This window comes from Myotis myotis, unplaced genomic scaffold (assembly GCF_014108235.1).
Source record: "Myotis myotis isolate mMyoMyo1 unplaced genomic scaffold, mMyoMyo1.p scaffold_m19_p_3, whole genome shotgun sequence".
Lineage (NCBI taxonomy): Eukaryota > Metazoa > Chordata > Mammalia > Chiroptera > Vespertilionidae > Myotis > Myotis myotis.
This window is the reverse complement of record NW_023416335.1, coordinates 13,726,432-13,748,535: the sequence shown is the minus strand read 5'-3', so window position 1 is coordinate 13,748,535 and position 22,104 is coordinate 13,726,432. Positions and strand designations below refer to the sequence as shown.

At 50.3% G+C, this 22,104-nt stretch overlaps 1 protein-coding gene across 6 annotated transcripts in view; it reads left to right on the top strand.

Moving 5' to 3' along the window:
• Window positions 1–328: 328 nt before the first annotated feature.
• PRAG1 (PEAK1 related, kinase-activating pseudokinase 1) overlaps window positions 329–22,104 on the top strand; it is a 52,059-nt gene continuing 30,283 nt past the window's right edge. Inside the window, exons 1-3 of one of the 6 annotated variants that reach the window (XM_036298477.1) lie at window positions 329–456; window positions 5,164–5,580; window positions 7,726–9,557. In XM_036298477.1, the coding sequence (XP_036154370.1) occupies window positions 5,293–5,580; window positions 7,726–9,557 (2,120 nt within the window). In that variant the 5' untranslated portion in view covers window positions 329–456; window positions 5,164–5,292. Of the gene's footprint in view, window positions 457–613; window positions 885–1,581; window positions 1,734–3,172; window positions 3,559–5,163; window positions 5,581–7,691; window positions 9,558–22,104 lie in introns of those variants that run through there. The other 5 variants (XM_036298482.1, XM_036298476.1, XM_036298479.1 and 2 more) reach the window with 5 other exon arrangements.

Here is a 22,104-nt window from a genome sequence, read left to right as displayed (position 1 = left end):
ACAGGTGCAATAGTGGCCAGCGAAAGGCCCGACAGTCCCAGCGTCCTGGAGGATCAGCTATCTTCAGTCCAGCCCTTGCATTCCACGTCGAGAAAAGCCAAATGTAGAGACTAAGCAAGTTGCCTGAGGCCGCGAATCAGTCCAGGGTCTGAGCAGGACCAGGAGCCGGCCGTCGGGATTCCCAGCCTGGCTCCGTCTGGCGCCACCCTCCTCCCAAGGAAACGGTAATTGACGATCATGGGTCTCACGCAGCTTGGGGATCCCGTCTGGGGTCCTGACCTCTTCCTGCTACTCGCGACCTCTCGTTTTCTGGTTTCCCCCACTCCAGAGCTGGTGCTGTACCCTCCCCGTCCGCCCCACCCCCCAGAGCAGACTGGACGGAGGGGCACCTATGCAGACCTCGTGGAAGGCTGCAAACGCCGACACTCGGCCCTGCGGAACCGAGCAGAGCTGTCGGTAGGAAGGGGTACACACGGGGGCTTGGCGCGGGGGCAGCAGGCGCCCAGTCTCGGGCTGGGGCGGAGCCCGGCGGGCGGGCGCGGGAGGAGGGGCGGGGAGGAGGGGCCGGGCGTGGAGAGTTGGCAGGAATCGCGCGGCCGAGCCGGAGACCGCCGGGAGGGAGCTGGCGGCGTGCGGGCCGGAGGACTCCCGGCGGTGGGAGCCCGGAGGCGCGGCTGCTGCCCGGCGCGGGGCGTCACCGGAGGCGGGGAGGGGGGGCGGAGCCGGCTCGCAGCTGCCACCCCGCCGCCGGGCTCGGCAGACGACACCCGCCCGCGGCCGGGCACGCACCGCGCGCGCTCTCTCCGAACAATGCTCCGCGGCGCTCGGCCGGGCGGCTGGCGGCGCGGCGACCGGCGGCGAGGCCGGGGGAGCGCGGCCCCGAGGTGAGCCTGCGGACGCCGTCTCCGAACTCGGCCTCTTTTTGTCTGGCAGACGTGGCCGCAGAGGGAGCTTTCGGGGAGCGCCGGGATCGCGGGCGGGCGACCCCCCGCCGGCGGCCGCTGGGGTGACAGGCGGCCGCTGGGGGAGGATGGAGCGGCGGACCGCGTGCGCTCGGTTGGTGCCCGCGGTGGAGGCGCCGAGCCCGGGAGCGCACGGGAGCCGGAGGGGTGTTGTCGATTCATTTGATCTTTGCCTTCAGGAAAACGGGGGAAACTTTCCTTGGAGTTCCGGGAGGGGAACGGACTCTTCTGCTGGTCCCGCTGCTCGGTTTGGGGCCCGACCGAAGAGCTTTGGGATTGCTGGTGTGGAGACCGCCTCTCCACCCCGGCAGTGTGGTCCAGGGAGTGGGGAGCGAGGGGCCACCCGGGCCGCCCGGACCAGGAGCCCGGTGGTGATGGCTTGGGGCCCCACGGTCATAGCTGCCCCTGAGCGGCTCCGGGTTACATGGAGTGTGCAGAGGGACTGAATGATGCCTCTTCCCTGAGCTATGGCTCAGCCTCTGAAAGGCATGCCCTGGGCACGTTCTTCACCCTTGCCTCTGCTGCCCCTTCCCCAGCCAGGACACACCACACACCACACACCCCACACCACACCACACACCACACACCACACCACACCACACCACAGCACACACGGATCTCTCCACTTTCAGGTCCTGCGAATGGGAATGGAGGCAGGGCCGGCAACCGGGGAAGTGTATTTCTCTCAGGTAGAGCCGAGCCAGCAAGCACATAGCCGCGCAGAGCCCACAGGAGAGCCGAGCCGGAGATCTAGCGGCGAGGAGTTTTGCAGTAAGTCAGGTCCAGAGTCAGGTTCCGGAGGCCTTATTGATCGCAGCCTGAACTGATGATGGTAGCAGCCCCTTCCCTTCCTGAAACTGAATCTGGACAGGAAGCCCTGGAGAATTCCGCAGTTATTTTCTTATCTGGGGGTCTTGTGCAACTCGGGGTCCTTCTTACTGGTTTAGGCTGCAGTGGGTCTAACCGGGATGCATTCCTACGGCTCAGATTAGATTGCAGAGCATTGGAGAAGGAAAAAATGAAATAAAAAGTTAGGTGGCTATCATAACTTACCGTGTGTGTGTGTGTGTGTGTGTGTGTGTGTGTGTGTGTGTGTGTGAAGGTTGTCACTCTCTCCTCTCTGCCCCGGCAACCCTTGCCAGTGGATTCTTGAAATCCAGACCCTTTCATACATATTTTTCTTTTCCATTGCTGCATTACTTTAATTGTAATATATGCACATTTTTTAGATGAGTGTTTTCTGGTAATCTGTCATTTCAGGGGAAGGCATAAACAACTTTTGATGCAAGTCTGAAGGGCAGTATTTTGAGCCAGAATATTTAAGTTTATGGACCTGGATCTGGCCAGCATTCTTCGTAATCTTTTGGAAAGGAGGTGGGCGTGTATCTGACCGCTCCAGTCTTCAAATAGTACCCTCAAGTCTAGTGCACAAGTGTGCAGAGGCAAAGATATTTTATCATGACTTGGATCAGAAAGCATGCTGAAATCTCTTTCTAGCCTCACACTGCTGCCTCCCACAGGAATGGGGGAATTTGCATAATTCTGGGGGCTGCCTCCCCTCAGAGGTAAGGAATGTGGGCTGGGAAGGTGCCATTGCCATTCCCAGGCTGCGAGAGCGAGCTGGTGGGCGAGGTGAGGCGCGGCTCCCCATTTGTGAGTATCACTTGAGTTCTTCACCATCTTTTACTTAAAACAAACTGAGATCCTTGCAGGCCCTCTCTAGACAGACAGAACCGGGAAAGAATCCTTTCCAGCTGGGCAGGGTGGTACATTGTTTGCCATGACTGAGAAACCAGTTTTGAGAGGATGCAGTCCTGTTGGTGAAAGTTGTGCCTTTGTCAGAGAATTGCAGAGCCTCAGGTGGGTGTGGACAGAGTGCCCTGAACTGGGGGGCCTGAAGGAAGCTCCCCTGGTGTTGGTGATCCGGGGACCTCCGCACCAGGCAACCAAGACAAGTTTGTGCTCTCAGGTGCCCGTTGCGGAAACTGCCTCTCTGTGGCTCTGTGGTTGCTCCTGGGAAGTAGTTGGATGTCCAACCCCTCAGGGAGCCCAGCCTCATGGGGGGGTGGGGGGGGGCTGGGAACTGGTTTCCAAGCTCTCTTCCTCCAGCCCTCCCAGGGACTCCGGAGCCTCTGCCAAGGAGGGCGGGCGGGCGGGGGGCGGGGGGGGCCTGCCTTTGCTGTGGCCAGAAGGGTGGCCTTCAACAGCTCCCAGGAAACGACCTATTCCCCATCTCCGGGAAGGAGTATGGGAACTTGCTAAACACCAAAATGCTTCCTCCACCACCACCCCACCTTCTAGAAATTAGCAGCAGAGATTGTAGGAGAAAGAAAAATCCTTGCCGTCCTCCTCTGCTTGTTGAAGCTTAGTGACCTCTTCTGGGCAAGCTGGCAAGGGATGAACCTGCCGTGAGAGGAGCCCAGCCTGCAGTCATCTGAGAGGGAGGGATGCGGGACAGCCGGTGCTCAAAGACCAGCATTTGTCTTTTATTCCAGAGTGTTCCCTTAGCTGAAAGGTGCAGTGGGCTTCCAGGTGAACTTTGGAGGGGAAGGAGGCAGACTGAGCGTCAGCCCTTGTTGAATAAACACTCCTGCCGGTGAGTGTGGGAGATCAGAAAGATAGCGCTTCCCACAAAGATTCTGGAATGATCTTTGGGACACCTGGCTCATTCCACCTGGTTAGTCCTGTTGATAGTTGAGAGAGCATCAGCCTCAAAGCAGATTCTCACGGGAAGAAAGTGAAGAGCAAACCTTAGGGCAAAACCCCTTCCTATTGAATGGGAATCTGTTCACTTTAGACTCAAGATTCTCGTGAACCTTCCTTATGAGGAGGTCATTGTCTTTAAATGAGGGAAAGGGAGCCTTCAGTCTAACCCAGCCATTTCAACCATTGAAATTACTAATTACTAAAATTCTGCGGCACACCAAGAAATATGTTATTTGCTGATCTGAAAAAAAAAAAAGTAGCTATAATTTTGACTCATTCACACCGGATGGCTATTGTTGTATTGGCTGCTGTCATTTTTTTTATTTGACAATCTAAGGGAAAAGAGGACAGGGCCCCTGACTAAACAGGCAGGTACTTCATGTTTTAAAAACTCCTGTGGTAACGCCGGTTGAACGTCACCCATCTGACCAAGGAGATAGCTTGGAGGCTCTGCCAGCGAAGTTCTTCTCTTTCCAGAACCACCAAACTTTGTGTCTAGGAACAGGTCTTAGTTTATGTGGTTGCCATTGTTTTCCCGTCTATATGAAAGGCATAAAGCTACCTGGCAGGTTAGTGGGTTACTATCTGCAGCCCTTTGAGCTCCTCCTCAATGGTGAATGTATTCGATTCTGGGATGCACTCTCTGCTTTCAGTTTTACTCTCAGAGGCAACTAACCCAGCCCTCTGGCTGCCTTACCTCCAGGGTTATCACTGGGGAAATTACTGTGTGATCCTCCCTCCCTCTCTTGGACTCTGTCCTGCCACCCCCAGCCCACAGGTGCTTATGCATTTCTGTCTGTTCTCCCCTTGGCCTGCAGCTTCAGCCTGGCTGACCTCACCAAGCGCCGGGTTGAATGATGTCTATGAAGCAGGGGGAGGGAGGTACTGTAAATTCCCAGGATGCCAGACCTCCTGACAAGGGTCCCCTGGGGTGGCAGGCAGACACCACAGCTCTCCCGCTTCTCACCCCGTCCATCTCTGCCTGGTCTCAAGTAAGGAGGAGAGCCTGATCTCAGGGCCCAGACTTGCCTCCCCACTCACATAGTTGGTTAAACATTGTGGCTTATCCCCCGGAAGCCACCGGTTTTATTTGCTGTGCTGCTTCTTAGTTCTTATTTGCTCTGGACCCCTAGCGGCAGGGATGCCTGGATGAGCTAACGGGCTTCTCCTCTATGGGATTTCTTCTGCTTGACTGCCCCCAACCTCCAGGTGCTCAGGACTGTCAGGGGCGGAAACGTCACTATGCTCTCTACTCACGTACAGAGTCGCGCTTAGTTTTTACAGCTTCTGATAAGGCCACATCACGAGAGAGTGACTAAGAGCCTTATGAGAAACGCGCGAGGGCCTGGGAATAAATGGAATACTAATGGTCAGCTTTTTTCTCCCCCTTTTCTCCTTCCTCCCCCTCTTCTCCCCAAAGAGTCAGACCCTCAGTGGAAACGCGCCTGTCCTCTGGCGGGAGGTCTTTGATCAGACCCATGTTCTTCCTTTCCAGGAAGTCGCTCTGTGACCCACGTCTGCCGCCCACAAGACCACGCGAGAGAGCCGGGTGCAGGATGAGCCAGCCGCGCACTGCCCGCCCAAGATACACCAGACCCTCCGCCTGAACCCCGAGAGCCTGAAGATGTCTGCGTGCAGTGACTTTGTGGAGCACATCTGGAAGCCCGGGTCTTGCAAGAACTGCTTCTGCCTGCGGGGCGACCATCAGCTGTCGCCCACCTGTCCCCAGCCCAGAGCAGGCGGCCTGCCTCCTCCTCGCCTGCCCCCCAGGCCTGAGCACTGCCGCCTGGAAGATGAGGGTGTGAACAGCTCGCCCTACTCCAAGCCCACCATCGCCGTGAAGCCCACCATGCTGAGCTCCGATGCCTCTGACGTGTGTACGGAGGCGAACATGAGCCCCAACGCCTCGCAGGTGAGCCTGACTCACCCCTGTGGCATTTTTACAGGGCCTGCTCCTGTGGTAACGCTTGCTGACTGGCTGGCAGCCAGGAAGGGCTATTAGAGCAAGACTCCCGCAGGATGACTCCCCGTCAGCTTGTCCCAAGGCCACTCCTTCCTGACTGCTGCCCTCCTTCCCATCTGTTTCTTTCTTTCTTTCTTTTTTTAAAAATATATTTATTGACTTCAGAGAGGAAGGGAGAGGGAGAGAGAGATAGAAACATCAATGATGAGAGAGAATCATTGATTGGCTGCCTCCTGCACGCCCCTACTGGGGATCCAGCCTGCAACCCAGGCATGTGCCTTTGGCCGGAATCGAACCTGGGACCTTGAGTCCACAGGCTGACGCTCTATCCACTGAGCAAAACCAGCTAGGGCTTAATTGATCATTTTAAATGTGTACACAAGGAGAATATTGCCTGATGAATTCCATGCATCCACCATGGAATGTGTAGCATGTATCAACAGTCATCAACTTATGACCCATCTTGCGGCATCTCTACCCCTCACCCTCCCTTCCCATGATTTTAAAGCAAACCCAGTCATCGCCTCACTTTGGTACATCTTTTTAAAAAAATGAAATCTTTTAAAAACTATAACCACAATACCATTATCACACTTAAAAATATTAGTAGTAATCTATACTAATAAAAGGGTAATATGCTAATTAGACCAGACATCCTTCTGGATGTCCTTCCGGACAAAGCCACGGTGGTGGGGGCCAAGGCAGAGGCGGTTAGGGGCGATCAGGCCAGCAGGGGAGAGCAGTTAGGGCAGTTAGGGGGATCAGGCCGGCAGGGGAGAGCAGTTAGGGGGATCAGGCTGGCAGGCAGAGGCAGTTAGGGGCAATCAAGTAGGCAGGGGTCCTGGATTGGAGAGGGTGCAGACTGGGCTGAGGGTTCCCCCCACCCACACCATGCACAAATTTCGTGCACTGGGCCTCTAGTTCCTTAATATCCCATCCCCAGCCAATGCTCATATTTCCAGTTGTGAAGCTTGGATTTTTACCAGCTTTGACTTAGGATCACTAAGTAAAACAGTTCCATCCCTAGAGAGTAGACCGTTCTGCTCATTCCACAGCGAGTGCTTGCAAAGGCATAATTATTTAGAGGGCATGGACAGGACAGCCTGCTCCAGACATGTCTATGGAGCTGGACGTCTGGGACGTGTCTTAAGAACTGCTTGCGAACTCTGTGACCTCTTTGCCTGTTTTAGTTTTCCCAAAACATCCTAGTGAGGGGACCGGGAAGGGTGTGGGAGCTTCTGGGAAGTCAGAGGTCAGAGGTAGGCCCAGGGAGGGAGGCTCAGTTGTGTAAAGGCATCTCCTCTGGTGGCACCGAGCTCCCTGTCCCCGCAGGGCCGCTCCATTTTTGGCAAGCTGGTCATGTCCACTCACCAGGTCACCCTTCACAGACATAAGCCAGGGACGCTTTCTGTTCAGAATCATCTTGGAAAAGAGCAGGGCCTACTCTGAAGCTGATGCTAAAAGTGGGGGTCCGGGGAACTTTAGAAATAGAGAAGGAGGGGACAGTGACTTCAGTGGTGAGAATGACCAGTTCGCCTTCCCAGTTCAAGTACTCCAGCCACCTGGGCAGGCCCCGGCTGAGGTCGCTGCCTATAACTGGCAGCTCTTGGACACGAGTCATCCCAGAAAGCACCTTCCTGCCCCTGCCCCCGCCACTCACCCAAGGTGTTTTGAAAAGCCTTATAACTTTGGCTTCTTTAGGAATGTCACATGGCATGGTTATCAAAAGATTAACAAGCACAAAAAACTAAACAAAATCCAAAACTCTATTTTCAAAGCCCATAGGAGAACTAACCTCACCCGGCAGTTTCTAGTGGAAAGGCAGAATGTTCTTTTTTAGAGTGATATTTTTCCCCTGCTTCACAGACCTAAGCCCAAAGAATGACAGACCAAAGTGGGCGGGGCAGCTCAGTGTCTGGGAAGACCAGTGGCTGCATGGGGCCCCAGCAACGATGGGGGGCTGCGGGCAGATTGGGAGGTAGGCGCGCTGCCCAGCCTCTGCCCTGCAAGGTCATGGCACATCCCTCTCACGGTTTCTCTCTCCCTTTCTCTCTGGTGAGGTCTAATGTCGGTTTTCACCTTGGGGCTGTGTAGGACATCTGGAGATGGGCCCCCAGCAAGCTGCCCTTCCCGAAGCAGGAAGACGCGCCGATGGTTTGCCTGGGCAGCTTCCGAGGCGTCCAGAAGCCTGCGGTCCCGGCTGCCCCCGCAGATGGCCACCCTCGCTGCCCGCCGGTGTATGCCATGGTCGGCCTGCACAGCCCCGGGGCCCGGGGGGAGCGGAGCACCGCCTTCCACCCGCTGAATTTCCCCGAAGAGAAGGCTGGGCGAGAAGAAAAACCCATGTTTCCCCACCAAGAGCTGACCTCTGCCCAGGAGAGCCGCCACCGGAAGCTCGCTGGCGTGGGCAGCAGGACGGCACCCGGCTGTGCCAAGGACCCTGGGACCCACCCCTCTCCACAGCCCCCACGGGAGTCCCTGCCCTCTGAGGACGACAGCGATCAGAGGTGCTCGCCCTCCGGGGACAGCGAAGGGGGAGAATATTGCTCCATCCTGGACTGTTGTCCCAGGAGCCCCGCTGCCAAAGACACCTCCCAGGGCGAGGGGCCCCGACACAGACCCGGCGGCGGGGACCGCTCCCCCACGTGCTGGGAGCAGGGAACGTGTGGGGGGCCGGCTGGGGACTTGAAGCAGGTGCTCGGCTTCCCGAGGGAGTGCTGTGGCCAGGGCCCCTCAGACCACCCGCCCCACCCGGGCCCCCGGAAGCTGTCCCCTCCCTCGGAGGCGGCCAGCTCCTCGGACGGCCTGTCCTGCGGCAGTGCCAGCAGCGGCGCCAGCAGCCCCTGCGTCCCCCATCTCGAGAGCGATTACTGCTCCCTCGTGAAGGAGCCTGTGCCGGGAAAGCAGCAGGACTCCAGCTGCCACGGGGTGGCCTCTAACAGGTGCCTTGGGCCGACTGGGGAGCCCCAGCCCCCCACCCACCCCAGGGAGGCTGTGCAGCCCGAACCCATCTATGCCGAGAGCACCAAGAGGAAGAAGGCTGTCCCGGTGCCCTCTAGGCCACAGGGCAAGGCGGAGCAGCCAGCAGCTGGCCCCGGCCAGGGCAGGATGGTTAGCACCTGGACTCAGAAAACAGCATCTGGTGGTAGCCGGGACAGGGAAGGCCCCGACGTGGGCCCCAAGGTGGCGGCCACCATCACCATCATGGCGGCCTCCCCGAAGGAGGACCACCGGACCATCTACCTGAGCAGCCCGGACTCTGCGGTGGGCGTGCAGTGGCTACGCCCGTTGGTGGGCCAGGACTCTGGAGCAGGCGACCAGGAGACGTCAGCTGGGCAGGGGAAGGGCTCCAGGGAAGGCCACCACCATGCTTCGAGCCAGAACGTCCCCAAGGGGAGGCCTGCCATTCCTCCCAAGCTGTCCAAGGGGAGCCCTGGAGGGTCCCCGGTGTCACCCTCCCCTTCCCCACTGTCTGACCTCAGTGAAGGGAGCTCAGGTGGCAGCACCGGGCCCCAGCCTTCGTCCCGGTGCCCTGCCAACCCCGCTTCTTCCTGCCGGGCCAACGGTGTCGCCAACCACGACTCTGCCAAGTGTCCCCCACCTGCCACCACTGCCTCGGCCGCAGACCAGAGGCGGCCCCGGTACCAGACTGGGGCCTGGAGCCGTCAGTGCCGGATAGAGGAAGAGGAGGAGGTGGAGCAGAACCTGCTGAGTCAAAGCTGGGGAGGAGAGACGATGGCGAAGGGCACCAAGGACCCCTCCAGCTCCTCTACCTGGCACCATCTCTGCCCCACCGACGGCGCCTCGGGGCAGAACGACAAAGCGGGGACCGGGATGAGCAAATCGGCCTCTTTTGCCTTTGAGTTCCCCAAGGACAGACATGGGATTGAGACCTTCTCACCTCCTCCGCCACCTCCGAAGTCCAGGTGAGTACCAGTGTCTGTGACCCGCCGGGCGGGACAGAAGGCTCTTGCGAACCTTTTCCACCTGCTCGAGGCCTCAGCCCAGGCTCTGAGTCCCGCTCTCAGGACCAGCGGCTGCCCAGCCTCGTGCCTTAGGTCCATTTCTGAGCGCTGTTGCTCAGGCTTGTGGGCAACAACCAAGCCCACAAGCAGTGCCCTGCTTGGGATTGGCTGTTTGGAACCCAATTTTCCAAGAAGTGCTGCCAAGCTGTCGCTCTCCCCTGGTGCCCATAATTTTATACTGTGGGACTCCTTTTCTCCCTATCGCTCTGAAGTATCTTCCGTAGGCTTCTTCAGGGAAACTCTGAAATTCTCCATTTACTTAAACACGTGAAAGAAGGAGGCTCCGCTCCAGAGTTTGGGGAAGCAAAGGGGAGTGCCAGTGTGTGCGGCAGGAACTGTTACACGGTGGCGGTGAGGCCTCCCTCGGGCCCAGAAGCAGAATAGCAGGACGCTCTGCGCATGGTTCGCAGCCCTCAGATGTGGGTTTTTAAAGGAAAAAAAAAAGCAGTTTCATTTTAGCTTGCTGAAACTCACAACTTTCTCCACTGTTTCACTGCGGTCTCCTGCCACTTTAAAGTACCTTTCAGAGGCCCCAAAATATTAAATGCCTTTTTAAAGGTGTTGAGTTGCTCACAGAATTTAAATTTTAGGGGGAAACTTTTTCCTTCTATTAATGATTCCTATCAGGAAAAGGAGAAACCTGGTGCTGTTAGTTGTTTTTTGTTGTTGTTGTTGTTTTAAAAATTATAGTCTTTCTGAACAGACTTTATATAGTCAGGCTGTTTCCAGTGGTTCTGTCAGCTCATGCGCCTCTGGGTTGACATCAGGAGTAGGGACTTGACCACAGAGAGACGCAGCTGTGACACTTGCCTTTGAACGTCAAGGTATCCGAGGCTGTGAGGCGCTTTTCCACGACCACTGCTTTGTTCTGGCATCGCACTGGCCACCTGCCATGCGAGGTAGACGTCCTCCAGGTCCTCGGGGGATGGTTGACTCTCCTTGGTTACAGTTTTAACTCCCTAAATGAATAAGAGGTTCAGCAGGTAAGAGGCGCTCCCATGTATATGGTGTTTACTATGGTCTGGGAGTTTGACATATTAACTCATTTGACCCTCAGACTAGCCCTAGGAGGTAGGAATCACCATCCCAATTTACAGATGACAGAACGGGATAGAGCCAGAGTCATCTGCCAAGATTACACAGCTGGACTTGGCAGTCTGGCTCCAGTCTGTGTTCCTAAACACAGAGGGCACGTCAGCAGGCATGAGAAGTGAGCAGGGCATGAGAGTGAAGCGTGGGCATTGTATCTCTCTGCCTCAGGCCTGTGCAGGTGAGTGAGAAGCACGGTCTTTGGCGTCAGCAACCAAGTTCATAGTGCCTCTGCCTCACCTGCGGGCTGAATGATCTTGAACAAGCCACTGGCCATGACTGAGCCTCCAGGTTACTCTTCTCTAAAACAGGATGACAAAAACAATAGTTTTATCGCCCCATTTGTTGAAAGGCTCACATGAGATGAACAGGATCCAATGCAAAGGTTAGTTAGTATGTAGGCAGAAGCTGTTGACTGTAGCAGGGACACCCACACCCCATAGAAACGAGCCTGAAGGAACTAAAATTTTCTCATTTAAGAATCATAGGCCTGGAAGAAACCCCAGTCGCCATAGCAATGTGTTAAAGAACAAAAATTTAACCAAGTAAAATTAATAGCTTGATTCAACAATTCATGCATCGGGCAGCATCCCATCTAGTAAATAGAAAGGTGCTCCAAGGAACTGTATAAAATGGAAGGTTTTTATAGGCAGAAACTGGGTGAGACAAGGAAGTTAAAACAGTGGATTATTTCAGGCAAGGTCACCTTCTCTTAAGGCAGCGGTTCTCAACCTGTGGGTCACGACCCCTTTGGGGGTCGAACGACCCTTTCACAGGGGTCGCCTAAGACCATCGGAAAACACATATATAATTACATATTGTTTTTGTGATTAATCACTATGCTTTAATTATGTTCAATTTGTAACAATGAAAATACATCCTGCATATCAGTTATTTACATTATGATTCATAACAGTAGCAAAATTACAGTTATGAAGTAGCAACAAAAATAATTTTATGGCTGGGGGTCACCACAACATGAGGAACTGTATTAAAGGGTCGCGGCATTAGGAAGGTTGAGAACCACTGCTTTAAGGGCAGGCAGGGGGTCTTATCCGGCAGATGACCTCACTAGGGTTGACCAGAAATCCCAGACTGATAGGGTTAAAATTCTATTCTTGGGAGAGGCTACAGTTGCAATTAGATTAAGTATTAAGTCTTGGTGGGGCTTAGCAAAAGTGACTCCATTTTGGGCCTATTGTTTATTGTTTCTTTTTAACAATTCCTTCCTTTTGATCAAATTTTTCGTCTGAGAGATGTGATCAAAATTTAAGGCATCAGCGCCACTCTCAGCTACCGCTCTGTACTAGTTCTAGAAATTTTCATTGATCCTTTTTGGTTTTAATTTTTTTGTTTTGTTTTGTTTACAACTTCGGGCTCACAGTTTTTTAGGGTAAATCCTATTAGGCACAATCCACTTCCACGAAGGTGGCATTATTAATGGATTCATTTGCAGGAATTGTTGCGTTTGCTCATTCAAACCAGGAATTAGTTAGGTTTCCTCCTAGCCTGCAATAAATAGTTTTCTGAATTCCAGAGGTTATCCACCTTCCCAAGGGTGCGGCATACAGGTGATGGCATTATCTTTTACTTTGGCCAATGACAGAGTAAAGAAAAAAAAGAAGAAAATAAAGTGGTTGAGCGTCGACCTATGAACCAGGAGGTCAGGTTTCGATTCCGGTCAGGGCACATGCCTGGGTTTCGGGCTCAATCCCCAGTGTGGGGTGTGCAGGAGACAGCTGATCAATGGTTCTCTCTCATCATTGATGTTTCTTTCTTTCTCTCCCTCTCCCTTCCTCTCTGAAATCAATAAAAATATATATTTTTTTTAAAAAAAAGAAGTAAGGTTTCATGTTTAGCTGAAGTAGAAAGTCTTGGTCTGGCATCTTGGGAAGAAATGGTCTCCATCAATGTCAGGTGCTTCTCCTTTTAGTCCAGAATTTGGATAAAAATTATAGTCATCCTCCTCAGTTCATTCAGTCCCATGTCATTAATTCTTGTCCTTTTTAATCCAGCTTTTTAAATGTTATCTTAATTAGTTCTGGAAATTCCCATCCAACTATGCTACCTGATCGCAGAGTCATCAGGATGGTGCATTTGTCAAAGGTCCCCTCCATGAATCTCCTTGAAGATAAAGCACTTTGCAGGAACATGTTGATAAACCTTCAGAGTAAAACAGTAACTATAAATTGAAGATCTGGAGAGAGTTTTTATTATAATAGAATTGACGAGGAAATTTGGTCATTCCTTTAACATGCAGCATTTTATAACATTATACCAGGACATACTAGACTTTAGGAATTTCAGATAACTTCTAGAATGCTTAGAACATATACTTACACTAATACAACATAAAGAAAGCTTAGTATTACTTCTGATTTGACAATACTTCCTATGTATTTTAACATATCAGATGAGCCTGATTAGTGTAACATCTCCCATTTTATAAGGAGAGAGAAAAATCTTTTGAGATATTCTAGGAGCCTTTTACAAAATCCCAAGTTAGTTTGAGGTCAAAAAAAGACTTCATTTGGAATTTGATTTGGGGAAATTTAAAAATAGCAAAAGGTTTTAAAACTAATGATCCTATTAGTCAAATAGGACCACGGGTTACTGTGAGATAACAGTTATCTATTCAACCAAAGAAACAAAGGTTTCACAGGCAAATAATAGATAGTTACATAGTTCTGAGCAAGGGGTTGCCTTGTGCTGGGCAGTGTCACTTACACTTCCTTGGACCCATCTGCTCTCTAGGGCCATTAGGAAAGTACAGAGAATGGTTTTTGGTTTGCCCGTGGTCCTGTTTTACAAGACTCTGACTTGGAAGGAAAAGAAGTGGATGTTGAGAATGACTTGGCTTTCCTGTGGTCTTGTTTTAACTGTTTGGCAGTCACTTACCTGTCTGTCTGAGGTCCTGTCCTCTGTAAACTCCCACTAGGGTTGCTGAGAAACCCTTTGCGATAATGCCACGTACGACAAAGGCTCTCAACGCTCATTCAATGCCTCGACAGCGCTTTAACTTTAAAGGTGCTTCAGCGTGTGCCCAGCCCTCCTCCGGGGCAGGCAAGGCAGAGTCTGGATCCTTCTGCACCTGCTGCCGCCAAGGCAACCTCCTGCAGACACCAGCGCTTACCTACTTCGATTGACAGACCCCTCGAACCCCTCAGGACCACCCCTACTCCAATGTGGAGCGGGGTTAGAAGGTCAGGAGTGACAAGTACTGCTGGTTAGAAAACCAGAACCTGCAGGAAAGAAGTGTGGGCTGCTTCGTTTAAATGTCACATTCAAAGACTGAAGGCAATTTAATGAGAGCCGAAGTGCCTGGGGAGATAATTAAAATGCACAAGAATCAAATTTACTTCTGCCCTTTGTTTCTTCTGAGCTGCAAACCTGTTTTGAAATGACGTGCGGCTTTTGAGTGACAAGGTCAGTTGCGGGGGAATCATCTGATGAGCGCAAACACCTCACAAAGAAACCCCCCATTAGGAAGGTGGCCTGAGCTCAGAGGTGGAATTAGAGGATGACAGGTGAATGAGAAATAAGACAAGTTTATGGGGTTGTAGCTGCCAACCAGTCTGGCCCCTGTGAGACTGATCAAAAGAAAGAAAAGTCTCCCCAAGAAAATGAGGGGTGACGACCTTGTTTTGCAGTTGTCACTCCTGTGGATTGTACGTTTCACCCACCGCTTAACCACATTCTCCGCCGCTGGGGGGGATTCTGGGAGCAGAGACTGAGTCTGTCCTGGGGCTTTTGGTCACTCTTAAGTTCCCTCCCTCCCTCCCTCCCTCTCTCCCACGATGCTCCTCAGCAGGCAGATGGTGACAGAGTCATAGATGCAGCTGTTCTCTGGCCACGGGAGTGGCCACTGTGCTAACCAGAGAAATGGGACCGGCTTCCTTGTGTGGTCTCTGAGGAGCAGCTCTCTCAGCGTGAGGGTGGGTGCAGAGTGAGGGAGTGAGGTGGGTAGTTGCCTCCAGACCCCGTGTCCAATCTGATCAGAGCTCTGCATGCTCCTCGACTCTCGTGGCACTGCCTACAGTAGCGGATTGCCAGGCAATGGCAGCAGTTTCCGAGGAAATCCCAGAGCCTTGGTGCGTAATGGGATTCCCATGTGGCATTTTGAAAAGCACACTTTGTATTAGAAAGCACGGTATGCCCTTAGAGCAGTGGTTCTCAACCTTCCTAATGCCCCGACCCTTTTGTACAGTTCTCATGTTGTGGTGACCCCCAATTTCATTGTTACAAATTGAACATAATTAAAGCGTAGTGACTAATCACAAAAACAATATGTATGTGTTTGCTGATGGTCTTAGGCGACCCCTGTGAATGGGTCGTTCGACCCCCAAAGGGGTCGCGACCCACAGGTTGAGAACCGCTGCCTTAGAGAACCTTCTCTGAGTATGTTTGGCAGCCTTTTTGACAAAACTGAAATGAGTCGGAGGAGATTGAGTTGGTCCAGGGCACAGTGAATACTGAGCCCACTTCAGGGGGGCAATCTCCCTTCCTCACCCCACCCCCCACGCCCACCACCACACATGGAGTTTAGCAAACGGAACAAAGCACGGGTATCAACAGTGCCACTTTATGTTCTGTTCCATACCAGGGGCAAACTAATAGTTGGCCTCTTCCCATGAGCTTGTGGATAGACCCTAAAAACATTGGCCATCTAATGGTGTCATAGCACTGAGAGTTAAAATTGATTCCTGTCCTTCTATTCTGTAATTCAAAAAAAAAAAAAAATCACTGAGTTAAAAAGTAGTATATTAAAATATGTATGACGTTCTCCCCATTTTTTGAGCATGCATCCATGGCTAAGGCTAGGGATTAGAGATTCTTTAATTCATCAATATCTACTAATTGCCCACTTTCTGTTACACTTTGTACAAGGTCCTAAAAAGCCAGTGCCTTCCCCTTAAGGTCCCTGAGGGCTGAGTTGATGTGATTAAATGAGCAGATGTGTCATATGACCACCAAAGGCTCACCCCTGCTTTGATTCCCTTTGATGAGATTGTTAGAATAGCTTCTGAATTCTCACCACATTCTCTGTTCTGTTCAGTAATGCAGAGGTAAGCTCAGCTTGCTGCCTGGGAGTAGTCCTTCCTTTAACTGTCTTTTGACCTGATCCAAGATCAAGATCAAGATTAGCACAGGCATATAGATAACCATTTATTAAAGAAAAAAAAATGCCTGATGCTCCTTAAAGATAAAGAGCATGCTTAGCCATCTGTAATTCCATAATATCCTGGTTGGTGCCTGGCACAAAATAGATGCTCAAGAAGTATTTGTTAAGTAGGTAGTGGTAGACAGAGACCACTCCCTGTTTATTTCAGTTTCTCCAAAAGTACCTAACCTTATGCTTTGCACATCAAGAAATGTCGATGAAAGGAACAGTAACTTTCAATACTTGTATCAAAGTTTCTTTCTGAAACCCAGGTCTCCTGATTGCCCCAGAGCTGCTGTGTTCATGCCTGGTTTCGTGGTTAACACAGCGTGTCTTGCATTGTATGAAATTGGATCCATGTTTGTATCTCCTCAAGCATTTGTAAACTCCTTGGTGTACAGGACCATGTTTCATACTTTTTTTTTTTTTTTAACTCTCCAACAGGATACCTTAGCACTGTGCCTGGGATATAGGAGGTATTCAAGGAAGGGTTGTTGAATTAGAAAAAAGAGGTCAGCGTGAACTACAGAGTTTTCACTGGACACCCCATTATAATTCTGTTGCTAGCCTTGCCCAATAGAACATTGTCACCTTCAGTTAAAGAAGCTGAGGTTAATCATTATTAATGCTTCAAGGTGGGTAAAAGCCATGTGGGCACAATGCATCCTTTCAAGGATTAATTACTCTCCAGTGATTGTCCATTTCACTTTTGCTACTAGGCTCTTACTTGGCTCACTCTCCCTCTTTCTCTCTTTCTTAATGTTTTTTTAAGCTGAGCAGGTGTGTGGAGCCAGCCCTTTCTTGCCACAGAATGTTCCTTTCAGGGAGTAATCACCTAAGGACTTTTCTTTTCCCCCCACCAGTGAGTTGCAAGGAATTCTAGGGTGTGGTTTTGCTTCTCTGAAAACAGATTTTCCGTGTTTTCTGAGGCAGGTTGGAGAACACACACCTGGGCCATATGATCAAGCCCCTTTTGTCCTCAAGTGATCAGAGGGACTTTGTTCCTGGACTGGCCAGCCCACTTTCTGGGTGTGGAACTCACCAATCGGTGAGAAATTTGCTCTATTTGTGTTGCAAATAATTTGTTGCTCATGAGAGGATTTTCATTTCCTTCTATCAGGGTTGACAAACCAACTGCAAAGAATGTTCAGCAGCCCTTTCTACAGCTGGTGACTCTCAGAGTTTAAGATCCGTCTTCATCCTCTGTGCTGAAATTGCTCATTATTCTTTTATTGACTTTTGGGCAGATCCCTGAACATGTTGGGCATTAAGGGTGTTCCTGCTGTTTCCATACAACTCTGAACAGTTCGCTGCTTCAGATGGCTTCTGTCTCGTGCCCTGGGCAGCTCATGCTCTGTGCTTCTCTAACAGGCTGACTTACATAAACAACCGTTCTTCGTTGGGGGAGAAGGGGAACTTCTGGATCAAAGACAACTTAAAAAAAAAATCCTTCCCTTTTTACTCAGATGTTGTACTCTCCAGTTAATTTTAGTATCTATCACTATCAAGTGACCTCCCTGACTTCCCAGCAGTTTGGGTTTTTTTTAGCCATTTCATGCCCACTAATGCATGTGCTATAAAAGCTGAAGTCAGAAACCTAGCAGATCATTAGCGGTATTAAACGCTGTGTGGCCCTGAGCTGTAGAAAGCCCTGCAGAATGGCTCCTGCTCTTCAGAAGCTCCTTTCAACAGTCAAATGAATAAAAAGACGATGAATTGGATAAATGCAAGAATAGTTTAGCTAAATTGACATATTAGTAAGTAATGTAACTTTGAAGATATATTACTCATATAGTGGGTTGTCGCTTAAATAATCCTATATAATAAAAGCCTAATATGCTAAGTGTCCGACCATTTGTGTGACTGTTTCACCAGTCGCTATGATGTGCACTGACCACCAGGGGGCAGATGCTCTGACCGGTAGGTTAGCTTGCTGCTGGGGTCTGGCTAATCAGGACTAGGTGAGATGGGTCTGACACCCTCTGGAGTCCTCCCGCAGTCCCTCCCCAGCCCCAATAGTGCACCGGTGGGGTCCCTGGGCCTGCCTGTGCCCTCTCGCAATCCAGGACTCCTCTGGGGATATCAGAGAGCCAGTTTTGGCCTGATCCCCACAGGCCAGGCCAAGGGACCCCACTGGTGCACAAATCTGTGCACCAAGCCTCTAGTTCTTAATAGGTGCAGATGAGAAGGAAGATTCTGTGACTGCACGTTTTTGAACCATGAGGGTAGTTAGGTTGCATCCTCCAGAACCAATTCTAGTCAGTGGGTGTGGCCATGTGTCCACCCTGCAAGAAAGCTTGCTGTAAGCCATCAGCAGTCTTCAGGTTAGGCAAGAGTGGAGTGCAGATGTGTATGCTGGCTATTTGCCAGTCCAGCTCTAGAGTCTAAAACTTACCATCTATAATGCAAAATCATCGGTGGTCTGTAACTGCTCCCTGTACTAATTTCAGAGCTCCATATCTGGGAGAGGACCTGTGGTCTGTCCAGCCAGGTGGCTCTAAGCAAAGTGTTTGGCAGAAGGTGGTCATCCTCTTTGATTACAGCTTTGACTATCATGCCAAAATGTTGTTTCCTCTTAATGGGTAATTATGAATGTGTCATGAATTTTAATGAGTGATTATGACTAGTTCATGAATTTTTTGGACACAGTATTTTAGTAATGACAACTATCATTACACCTATTACCCATTATTTAAAGTCTTATTTCTTTTATGGACCTCATTGTCATTTTGATTTGCATCTCTTGGATGATTAGTGACTTTGAGCATATACATATTTTTAAAGGAGAAATCCAAGTGTATATATCCAAGAAAATATAGTATGAGTACCTGAGAGTGGGAAATTGGAAAGAATTAGAGATGGAGATGAAGAGAAAAATTAAAATAATACAGGTTAACTTGAAAGTGTATAATTAATTGAGGCATATGGTTATCTCACCTCTGCACGTAAAGTAAATACAAACATGAAGAGATACTGTGGATCATGGAGAGATAGAGGATTTACTTAAGCGAGGCAAGAAGTAAGAATATCAAGAAAAGTGATGAATGTTTGGAGAAGCTACCTTGGAAAATGGGAAGGCAAGTGCAAGGATTGCCGGGGAGCCCCAGGAGCTACCTGAAGACGGGAAACCTGAATTCATTGTGGCCACAGTCTGCGTGGTTGCGTACTTTCCTAGAGAAGCACTGGACTGCCTGGTCAAAGTAGAGGTGAAAGATGTTTGGAGTGACCCAGTGTGACATTGTGATTTATAATAAGAAGTACATATTTGGTCTTCCTCCCCAGTTCTATCACAGAACTCCTAAAACCTTTGTAATTTCCTAAGTGCTGAATTCCCCAGGAGCCATAAAGGCGTCTTTTATTATGTTAATGAGGTGATTTTTGGAACCCACCTACAAATAGAACTGGTTTCCTGCAAAGCAGCCATTGTGATGAGGGGCTTGGAACTTTCAGCCCATCCCACAACCTTCCTGGAGGGTGACTCTGTTGCCAATGGTCGATGATTTAATCACTTTGTCTATGTGATAAAGCCTCCAAGAAGACCCAAAAGGACATGGTTTGGAGAATTTCCAGGTTGGTGAACACATGACAGTGTGGGGAGAGTGGCACCCTCCGAGAGGACATGGCAGCTCCGCACCCTGTTCCCATACCTTGTCCGATTCATCTCTTCCGTCTGCTGTTCCTAAGTTATGTCCTTTTAAGTAATTTTTTTCTCTGAGTTCTGAGAGCTGCTCTAGTATATTAATCAAACTCAAGGAGGGGGTTTTTGGAACCTTAGTTCTATAGCCGGTCAGTCAGAAGCACCAGTGACAACTTGGACTTGAGTTTGGTATCTGCGATGGAGGGCAGTCTTGTGGGGTGAAGCCCTTAACCTGTGGGATCTAATGCTATCTCCACAGAGATAATGCGGAATTGAGTTGAATGGTAAGACTCACAGCTGGTGTCCAAGAACCTTCTTAAGTGAGGTCTGGTTGGTGGTGTGGGGATGTGGGTGGGGAGGCTTCAGCCAAGGCTGGAGAGAGGGAGATGGAGCTGTAGGAGTAGGTGAGAGAGTGCTGAAGAACTGTCCTGAGTGTGAAGGGAGCACCACCCTTATTGGGCAAGAGGCTGGACCAGAGTGGGAGTGGAGAAGTAGCTTTGTTACAAGTAGCTTGAATCTCCCAAGCCAGGAGGGTAGTAATGAAGTCTAATATAAGTATTTCTTAAGCCAAATAGCTGGGGTCAAGGTCTGGGTCAACAAAGTACACTTGAAGCATTTGCTGAGTCAAGAAGAAGAGAGAGAGATAATTCTGAAAGTGCAGTTGCCAAAACCAATAGTCTAGAAACACAAGGATTTTGATCAGGCCCGGATCATCTTGGTGGATGGGTTCCACCAAGATAGATGATCTGGCTGTTCTTCCCAAAGGCTGCTGAGGGTCCTCCCACACAGAACCGGCCTGTGGGCTGGGCAGCTGGTAGGGGGTGCCCCTCCGGATCGCAGCTGCTCTGTCTGTACCTCCATTTGTTATTCATCTCTTTCTTTTCATGTTCTCATCCCATCTGCCCCTGTGTGAACAGATGTAAGAGCTTCCTCCTTGACTTTCCAGGCCAGAAGTTGAGGACTCATGATTGTTAAGCGATTGTATTAGAGATGACAGTGTATGAATTGGGTGATAGGGTCGAGCTGCTGGGTTTTCTGCCCTCTTACCTGCTCCCAGCAGCTGCTTCTCCCTGTGCTCAGCCTTAGCTGAAACCTCTCCATCCTGGATAACTTCAAACATTTGCTGTCCCCTCTCCTGCCTCAGGCAGCCCAGAGCTGCTTTAGGAAAATTCGTAACCATGCAGACTGGGGCCACAAATAAACAACTCTGATTTTCTGAGACCAGAAAGGCCATCTTTTAAAAATATTGGTATCTCTCAATGCCAAAGTAGATCTGTATGTAGCCAGGCAAATGCCTACACATTTCCATTTGACCAATTTTAGCATTTTTATCCTTGACCAAAATCAACTACTACTAATCGAAATGTGTGTGTCTTTTCTATTTTTAAAAATAAGTATGGCTTTAGTTCTGTTTTTAAGTGGTTTCCACTGAATGCAAAGCATATTCATCTTCAGGTTGGACCCAAGGGCTTTTCAGCTTGTAGAGCCCTGCAGTCACCAGTGCATTAACTGCAATGCAAATTAATAGGCCTGCCCCAGAGACATCATTTGACCTACAGTGAGACTGACTTCCTATCTTCATAAAGCTGATAGAGCAGTGGGGAAAGATGCCCCCAAAGCAGGCTGGACTTCTTAGTCCTTTCAGGTGGTACTTAGACACTTGCTAAATAATTCCCTTAGCGTTGTCACCTAAGAACACCAAAGGTAGAAGCAACGAAAACCTGTCCAGTGTAGTTATCCGCTTTTCTCATCTCATGTCCCAGAAAACAACAACAACAATAAAAAACGACAAGCTCTGTGCCAGTTCGGGATATTCTGGGACTGCTGTATTTTGTAGATAGAAGAAGGATCCTGCTATTGCATCCAGCCTTCCTGGGCGTTATTGTTTGCTCAGTGTTCCTGCCTTTTGCAAGTTTTGCTGGGCAAGTATAATTTTTTTTCTTAAAGGAAACATTGATCCTCTGAGATGCCGAGTTATTGAAACAGAGGCAGATAAACTTAAGCAAGAAGCGTTTGATAATGACTCTGTGTTCCAGCATGTCCTGGCTAGGACACAGCTCCTGAAACAGTTTATAATTTGGGGGTAGTAACAACAAACCTATTTCACATGAGACAATTAGAATAATCTCGCCAGGATTCTAACTGAATGCTTAGTGATGTGAGTCAGGTGCAGTGCAATGTGAGTTCCAGAGGGGACAGACAAGAGGGATTTGTAGGTAAGTGATACTGAGCCTGAGTCTTGAGGATGGAAATGCTTTGAAGGGGAGAGAGAATGGTTTCCTGAGTCAGCGTGGGGAAAGGATCGGAACACGGGGAGCTTTAGGGACAATGAGAGCCTGGCCCAATTGGAGCGAAGGATTTTCGAGGGCAAGTGGTAGTAGTATATTAACCAAAAGGGTGATAATTTGTTTTCCAAACAAGAAATCCAGGCGTGTGTTCTAATGGATAAACAATGGGGGCAGGGGATATTTGAAAGCGAGATTGTCAAAGGAAGTGTGTTTTTGTCGCCAGGGAGGACCTGGGTTGATCCAGTGTGGTGGCTGAGGTTGAGAATCCCCACA